The following is a 9,419-nucleotide window of genomic DNA, read 5'->3' as shown; positions in this document are numbered from 1 at the left end:
TTTTATACTTAATTATATATCTATCCAATTAAATTTTCTATTTTTAGACTTAGTCCATTGAAATGTTACATTGACTGAACATTTTTGGGAGGACGCGATTTTATTTGTGGAACATGTAGGGCGGGTCAATACAACCTTAACCCCAAGTTTGTGGGGTTGGCGCCCTTGTCCCCCGCCCGCCATCTTGAAAAAAGGGGTGGAAACATATTTTTAGCTGTATCTTGTAAACTATTGATTTCTTAAAAAATTTGTAAAGGCATAATATGTAGCAAATCTTTGTGGCTTTTGTTTATGTGACTTTTTGCGATAAACTTAAAATTTAAAAAGTTATGAGCAAAAAAGTGACAAAATTTTGTCAAAAATTTCTTTTTATGCTTATTAACTTTTTTTCCTGCCATTTTATCATAAAATTAGGTCAGAACAATATTAAAGAGAATACGTTTATGAACATTTCCCCGCCAATTTTTGTTAATTTTTATCATAGTTACAGCGCTCCAATATCTTCTACTTAAACATATTATTAATAAGATTTTAAAATAGAATAGCTAGCTATCCCATTCTACTCTTCTTCGATGGTCCAGGTTGTCGTTCAGATTCTCGAAGTTGTGGCTTAGATTCTCCAGGCTGTGGCTCAGATTGTAACTCAACATCGAATGTGAATGTTTGAGGAATGGCAGGAGTTAAAGTACTTAGTACCATTTCTCATACCATCCTCGGCGAATAATGCTAACGGAAAAGGTGCTAATTCATATGCTAGATATTGTTTCATGTCACCAACAGTTTCTCTTGAAATGCACATACGTTGGAATAAAAGTAGAGGATTGATGACGACAGGGGATTTTTCTACTTCAATAGTACTTGTCATAGCACTAAAAGGAAGAATCTTCGACTTGCGATTGAATGACAGCTTTTGAAAATCCGATCCTATGATGTTTGTCATTAATCCTTCTCCTATTTCAATAGCACGGTGACAATTTATCATTTCAGATGCAACAATTACATTAGCTATACAGATTAATTCATGACGATCTATAGTAAAATCATGGGATGAAAGCCAATTGTCAATTTTTTCGAGATCTTCATTGTCACGTTGAACACGAGAATCCCTGTAGTCAATATGCTGTTCTGAAGTATCCATCGAAATGTTACAATATTCTGTAAGCTGTTCGCAAACATCTTGTAACCGTACCATTCCAAGAGTCCATGATGCCAACGTACTCTCAGTTATGCCACGCCCATGTGTTAATCCTCCAGATGATTTGAACATTCTCATGAGAGTTTGTTCAATAGTTTGGTCTGACATTATTCCGCTCCAAAATTTGTCTGTCCGTCTAATAGTAAAACATCCCTTAGCAGTGAAAGAGTGGTATTCTTCAGGTGTCATGATTTTATCAAGGCTCAACATATCTTGTAGGTAAAGTTGACTTGACTTAGCGTACAAGAAATGTCCACTTGAATGGAAAACTGGGAGCATTTTCCTTATCGTTTCTAAATGAAGAGACTAATTTCCAGATCGCTCTGCTTCGATAAAATGTTTTAAAAGAGTCACTAATCTGTAATATTGGATCCATAAGGTGGTAGTTGGTCCTCTATTCTCCAGCATGGTCAAAGTTTCTTCAAATTTTGTCGTTATCATTTCGAACAAAGGATTATTAATTGATTCTAAGATGTTGGTTCGATCAATATCAGTAATAGCATCATCGAGGAAATCACGTTCTTCATCAGTGAACTCCATTAAATCCATAATTATTTTGCTTATCGACAAGTGCACCAATATATTGTTACGACGTAAATGCGTCTATCGTGTGTAACTGCTTTTAGATCGATCGCTCCTACAGTATTAACCTACATTTATATATATATTACTGTATTCGTTAGTTACTAAACTGTCAAAGTTTCAACACTAGTGACTTTCACGCTATCAGTTTGTTTGGAACCAGACATGCTTTCATGTTCAGAAATGGTAGACAGTGAAATGGATATTCGGAGGGTATCACTCATGTGTTGAAGGTTAGATCAACTTGGTTTTTTTTACCGAAAGTACGTTACCCAAGATGGAGCAAGCGTAATTAGTTTTGTTTAAAATGTGGAAACATCATCTCTAAACATCTGATTCAAGGTCTGATTATATTTTTTAATTTCGTTATGGTTGTGATCGCCTGGTTCGCGTGTTGTTAAAACACGAAGCATTTCTTCTTTTTTTTAACCTAAAATAATTTAGCCACGTTTTGTAAAACAGAACATGCTGTATCCAGGGAAATCTCACATTTCTTTGAACAAAATGCGATATTCATGCTCGAGGTTCATATTAAAAATTATCGCGTTTAAATATATAAATATAGGAATTTAAAAGGCTACATGAATAAATTTAATGTATTAATATTTTTTGTTCGATGTTTTGTAGTTGCGTAGGGTAAACTTATTCATAATGTACGAGCGCTATCGTATTTAAATAAATTTTATTAGTTGTTGATATTTTAATGTGAAAAGTTCTTTGGCTTTTCGGTTATTTTTTTTAGTTAATATAAATATCGTAACATTTAAAAATTTCAATTGTTTAATTTTAGTGCTAAGTTTAGTAGTTCGTTAAAAAATTGCTTTGGCTAGTTTTTAGTTCATATAAATATTGTAGCAGTAAAAATTCCAATTCTTATTTTTAGTGTTAATTTAATAGCTCGTTGATAGTTTGTTTTAGCCTGATGTTTTTGTTAATATAAATATCGTAACATTTAAAAATTTCAAATGTTTAATTTTAGTGCTAAGTTTAGTAGTTCGTTAAAAAATTGCTTAGGCTAGTTTTTAGTTCATATAAATATTGTAGCAGTAAAAATTCCAATTCTTATTTTTAGTGTTAATCTAATAGCTCGTTGATAGTTTGTTTTAGCCTAATTTTTTGTTAATATAAATATCGTAACGTTGAAAAGGTTACAATGGTTAACCGTTAGCTCCGATTGTAAAAGTTAGTGGTTAAATTTTAGATTAATTAACTGTCAAGATAAATATCGTGACAGTTAGGTCAAGTTTTGATAACAAAAAATGTTTCATTGAAAAAAGCAAAAATATAATATTTGGATGTATGTATTGATACTGTTAAAAATTGCTATCAGTTGTTAAATTTGTTATTCTTGTACGTGGTAACTAACTTATATTGATTGTATAATAAATGTCAAATTCGTTACATTTAGTTATTTCTTTGGACTGACCTTCGTTTACGTTGCAGGTATTTTGAAATACTAAAACCATAGTAATGCCCAGGGATTCCTGAACGGGAATTAGGTTGGCGGGTAATTCCTCTGGAAAAGGGTTGTTATCAACCCCTACTAGGGCCCATTTAAAGACCTATGCCCGTACGCTAAAGCTGCGCTAACTCTGCGAACCGTTTAACATGGTAATACCCGGTCTTAGAGTTCAAACGCTCTTCGTAATTTCGAATCAATAAATATCAATCAGATAACCCAATTTCCGTGTAAATTCTTTTTTGTTACATTTGATACCAGAGCCAAATGGGCATTACTCTATTAATCTTATTAATTTTAGCAACGTTGTCTTAGAGTAGGCATAATACTTATTTTTTCAAAGAATTTTTCTAAACATCCTTTCATTTATTTTCCGAGGTACATGGTTGATTATATTTTGCGGTCCAATAGTTAGATTTTTTAATGAAATACGGTTAAGGAGTTCCAAGCCAAGATGCCTGAAACAGCGAACGACAGCATATCCAGCGATTCCCGAAGATCTGCAACAGCATCTACTCTTTTAGTACTAACACAGAAGATGGACACCCTAGTGGATTGCGTCAATCAACTTACAGCTAACGTTTTACAACAAACCAACAATGTCTCAAAGATGAGTATTAAAAATAATTCTGACTCTCTTATCTTAATACGAGAATTGTCGACGCGTATACCTACGTTGAACATACTTATTTCTAGTTCGGTTGTAGATTTTTGTATCGAGGTCGAGGATGTAGTTAATTTGAATATACTTAAGCAAGATGTACTTCTTAAATTTTTAATGTCAAAAATGTCGCCTGACTCTAGGCAGTTATGGTCCTCATTTATTGTTCAGGATTTGTCGTGGGGTGTCATTAGACAGAGACTCTTGTCATTATTATCCTCGTCTGAACTTCATCAGGTAGTCGACAAAAATATCCGTAGAAAACAAAATCCTAACGAAAAATTTTTTACATTTGCATCGGATATTCGTAGATACGCAAGAATACTCTGCCCTAAATTTAGTCCTGTAGAAGTCATTGAAATTATATTTTCACATCTTAATCATTCTACATTTGATCTATTAAAATTACATTCTCAACCAAATAGCTATGATGAATTGGATAAGCTCTGCGTCAAGGTTGAAGAAATTCAATCCCGCGTTAGAGATTTTTATCAAGGTTCTGAGCTTGCAACTTCATGTCCGTCTGTCAGTAATTCGTCAGGTCATACGCTGTCTGTAGCTAATAGTATGCCTAAGGTCGACACACCTTCACCGTCGACTACAGATTCGTCTGCTTTACCAGCCCATTCGGCTATATGCAACGCTAATGCGTGCACTACTTCGGATCAAAGTCCATGTTCCTCCATGACCAATAATGTTGTTTCTCATGGAAATGCCCCTCAGGCTACGTGTAGCTCTTTATGTTACACTTTAACGGGACATAATTGCCCAAATAGGGTTTCGAATATAATTTCGGCCCAAACGTCGAACGCAAATTCGGTCTGTGGATCCGGCAATAGTTATTCTTGTACTCGAGATAACTCTCAATGTTTAGTTTCAAACATCAAGAATTGTAATTGTGCTAATGCTACGAGTAACTCTCATCCTAATAATTATCGTTCTGTTACCTGTGCCTACTGCAAAGTTAGAGGTCACCATATTTCGGAATGTCGTAGAAGACGATATAACAATTCCCGTTACTCGTATTCCAATAATAATCATAGCTCCTCAAATGCAAACGTAAACGCTCAATCTTCGAATAACAAGCCCTCTATTGCCAGATCCAATACACCGAATCCAAAAAACTAGTTACTGAACCTCGATATCCTCGCGAAAACAATACATCCATAGCAAAACTTCCGTTAGTATATGTAGATTTTTATAATGATCCATTTTTAACCCTACTCGATTCAGGGAGTACCTTAAATTTAATCTCTTCAAGATGTTTTTATAAAATTTTCGATCCGCGTTATACTAAAGTTAATGTATCTAAAATCGAAGCATATTTACCTGGAGCTCTGTCTTTAAAACTGAACAAATATTCGCTCTTACATTTTAAATTAAATTCGTATTCCTGGACTGCTAAATTTTTCATTACTGAGTTTTTACCATACGATGTTATCATTGGGTCCAATACTATGTCTAAATGCGGTATGTTATTAGATTTCTCAATTTCACGCGTAAAGTTTTCATTTAATCTTGCTGCATCCATTCCTTTTGAAAAACAAGGATTTGTTCAAAACTCTATTGCGCTTATTACGGAATTTCAGGCGGATTTAAACGATTGTCAAACTAAACGTCTCAACAATATCATTAATAGTTATCCTATGGTTCTCACCAAAACACCGGGTCGCGCTAGGAATTATGAGTACAAAATCATTTTAAAAGATTTCGAACCAGTACGAAAGGGTCCTTATTATTTGCCTCCAGACAAGTTACCTTTACTTGAAGAACATATCAATGAGTTAGTTGATTCTGGGATACTATTCCCATGTCAAAGTCCATACGCCTCACCAGTATTCTTCGTAGCTAAAAGTTCGGGTGGTGTTAGGCTATGTGCCGATTATCGGTTCTTAAATGCAAAAATTCAGTTCGATCCCTTTAGTTCTTGTAAAATGAATACTATTTTTAACAGTTTAGGCTCCGCAAAATACTTCACTATATTGGATCTTAATCAGTCATTTTATCAGATTCCGTTGACCCAAGACTCGCAGCACATTACCGCAATCATTACTCAAATTGGACAATACGCGTTTTCCGTTTTACCCTTCGGTTTGGTAAATTCAGCACAAGGTTTAAATAGATATCTAGTCAGAGAGTTCGCTCAATTTAGACGAGAGCAATTTTTCTTACAATATTACGATGACTTAATCATCTATAGTTCGTCCCTGGATCAGCATATATCTCAAATTGAAAGAGTTTTATCAAAATTTAAAGAATTAAACCTAACAGTGAATCCGGATAAGGTTAAATTTTGCATGACACGTTTAAAACTTCTAGGTCATATCGTTTCGAATCAAGGTCGAATTCCTGATCCGGATAAATGTTCAGCTATTATAAATTTAGCATTTCCTAGAAAACTTAAAGACCTACAAAAATTCATTGGTATGTGTGCCTTCTACTCAAAATTTATTCCAAATTTTAGCTCAATAGTCGCTCCTTTGAACGCTTTAAAAAAGAAAAACGCAAAATTTATTATAGAGTCAGCTCATTACGAATCTTTTGAAACGTTAAAAAAAGCGTTAATTTCACCACCGCTATTAAGGTTTCCTGATTTCAATAAAAAATTTATATTAACCACGGATGCTAGTTCCAAAGGTATAGCCGGCACCTTGAGTCAGGATTTTGATGATGGCAGGCATCCAATAGAATTTTTTTCAAGAAGACTCCAAGGCGCAGAAGTTCGATATTGCGCTCATGAACTTGAACTTTTGGCAGTCGTAAAATCATTAGCACATTTTAAAGATTATCTGTTGGAGAGGGAATTCGTCCTTGAAACGGACGCTAGATCATTAATTTGGATATTCAAACAACCACAAGCCTTCAATAAACTTTCGCGCTGGATACTCCAGATGTCACGGTTTAACTTTACCCCGATTCATGTTCGTGGTCAAGACAATTTTGTAAGTGACGCTCTGTCACGTTTATTTGATGATTGTTATAAAAATGTAAAAGATGAAGATACTTCAGAATCCGACCCAGTCGCTTTATTAAATACGTTAGTTCATTCGAACCCTCAAGGGTATTTGTCTGTTCGCGAAGCACAAAAGCTTTCGGAATATTGTAAGTCCGTTTATGCTGACATTAAGTCAGGCAAAAATGTCAAAAACTTCTTTATTCGTGACGGTTTACTTTGTCGCTTCGTCGGAAAAAATCGTAACAAAAGAATCGTATTACCAAATACTATGTTGGGTTTTATTCTGGAGTATTTTCATTCTACCATACACCACGGTACTTTAAAAACTTACAGGGACATTGCCAAGCGATTTTGGGCTCCCGAATTATTTAAAACTGTTAAGAACTTTGTGAGTGAGTGTAAAATATGTGCTTCTTCAAAACCATCGAACTTACCTGGTGCTCCAAATCTGGCCTTAATTCCCCCAGATGAAGTGTGGTCCCACCTCTATATAGACTATATTGGTCCCCGTATAACATCTACTGATTCTTCACGTTTTATTCTAGTTGTTGTGGACGCTTTTTCGAAGTATGTAATCGCAAGAGCTACTCGCAGATGTACAGCTGAAGTTACTACGAAAGTTTTAAGAGACATTTTTCTGCAATATGGATTTCCTAAATTGTTAACGTCAGATAACGGATCGGCTTTCAAATCACAAAAGCTTGCAGATTTTTTAATGCAACATGGTATTAAATCTGTTTTTACATCAAATTATAACCCGAAGAGTAACATGTGTGAAAGGTACAATAAAAACCTTAAAACAAATTTAACCGCTATCATGAAGCAATGTAAACTTCAACATAAAATGTGGAGCGATATGCTTCCATATGTGATCTACAACTGTAACAGATCGTATCATCAAACTACAAAATGTACTCCAGCGGTTGTGTTTTTTGGAAGAGAACTATATACCTCTCTGGATCTGTCTCTTAACATCGATTTGGGCGAAGAAAAGCCAAATTTATCCGTAGTTTTCAACAATTTAAAAAAATACTTCGTTAAAGCATCAAAACCCACGTTAAACTATGCTTCAAAGTTTCACGTTAACCAATCAGTCATGGTCAAGAATCACTCTTTAGTTTCTACAACAGAACTTGACAAAAAGTTTATGGACAAGTATAGTGGTCCTTATCAAATTTTAAAGTTTACTACGCCAGTGTCTGTGGATCTTCAAGAGATCGGCTCCAATTCCATCAGAAGGGCACATATCAAGGACATTAAACCGTATGGAAGTGTTACATAATTTAATCTTGTTTAAGCTCCTTCAGAGATCATTTTAATTTAACTTGCCGTGGATGTATTATATTTTCTTGAAAACAAAGTTAATTTATGTTGGGTATGTTCTTACGAGTTCGCGAGGCAGGTGATGACAACCAATTTCTTTATTCTTGTGTACGTATGTACATATATATATATATATAAAAAAAAAAAAAAAAAAAAAAAATTTTTTTATAAAAAAAAAAAAAAAATTTTTTTTTTCCCTTAACCCGCTTGGGATGTTACGACGTAAATGCGTCTATCGTGTGTAACTGCTTTTAGATCGATCGCTCCTACAGTATTAACCTACATTTATATATATATTACTGTATTCGTTAGTTACTAAACTGTCAAAGTTTCAACACTAGTGACTTTCACGCTATCAGTTTGTTTGGAACCAGACATGCTTTCATGTTCAGAAATGGTAGACAGTGAAATGGATATTCGGAGGGTATCACTCATGTGTTGAAGGTTAGATCAACTTGGTTTTTTTTACCGAAAGTACGTTACCCAAGATGGAGCAAGCGTAATTAGTTTTGTTTAAAATGTGGAAACATCATCTCTAAACATCTGATTCAAGGTCTGATTATATTTTTTAATTTCGTTATGGTTGTGATCGCCTGGTTCGCGTGTTGTTAAAACACGAAGCATTTCTTCTTTTTTTTAACCTAAAATAATTTAGCCACGTTTTGTAAAACAGAACATGCTGTATCCAGGGAAATCTCACATTTCTTTGAACAAAATGCGATATTCATGCTCGAGGTTCATATTAAAAATTATCGCGTTTAAATATATAAATATAGGAATTTAAAAGGCTACATGAATAAATTTAATGTATTAATATTTTTTGTTCGATGTTTTGTAGTTGCGTAGGGTAAACTTATTCATAATGTACGAGCGCTATCGTATTTAAATAAATTTTATTAGTTGTTGATATTTTAATGTGAAAAGTTCTTTGGCTTTTCGGTTATTTTTTTTAGTTAATATAAATATCGTAACATTTAAAAATTTCAATTGTTTAATTTTAGTGCTAAGTTTAGTAGTTCGTTAAAAAATTGCTTTGGCTAGTTTTTAGTTCATATAAATATTGTAGCAGTAAAAATTCCAATTCTTATTTTTAGTGTTAATTTAATAGCTCGTTGATAGTTTGTTTTAGCCTGATGTTTTTGTTAATATAAATATCGTAACATTTAAAAATTTCAAATGTTTAATTTTAGTGCTAAGTTTAGTAGTTCGTTAAAAAATTGCTTAGGCTAGTTTTTAGTTCATA

At 33.8% G+C, this 9,419-nt stretch overlaps 1 protein-coding gene across 1 annotated transcript; it reads right to left on the bottom strand.

Moving 5' to 3' along the window:
* Positions 1 to 643: 643 nt before the first annotated feature.
* LOC123294850 lies at positions 644 to 1,303 on the bottom strand. The gene has a single exon (XM_044876025.1). It carries the CDS (start codon positions 1,301 to 1,303, stop codon positions 644 to 646), a length of 660 nt encoding a protein of 219 aa, XP_044731960.1.
* Positions 1,304 to 9,419: the final 8,116 nt, after the last annotated feature.

This window comes from Chrysoperla carnea, chromosome 3 (genome assembly GCF_905475395.1).
Source record: "Chrysoperla carnea chromosome 3, inChrCarn1.1, whole genome shotgun sequence".
Lineage (NCBI taxonomy): Eukaryota > Metazoa > Arthropoda > Insecta > Neuroptera > Chrysopidae > Chrysoperla > Chrysoperla carnea.
Note: the sequence above shows the minus strand (reverse complement) of the source record. Positions and strands in the feature narration are given on the sequence as shown.

Coding starts and splice junctions, on each gene's coding strand:
- LOC123294850 (XM_044876025.1), bottom strand. CDS start 1,303: ATGTCAGACCAAACTATTGAACAAACTCTCATGAGAATGTTCAAATCA.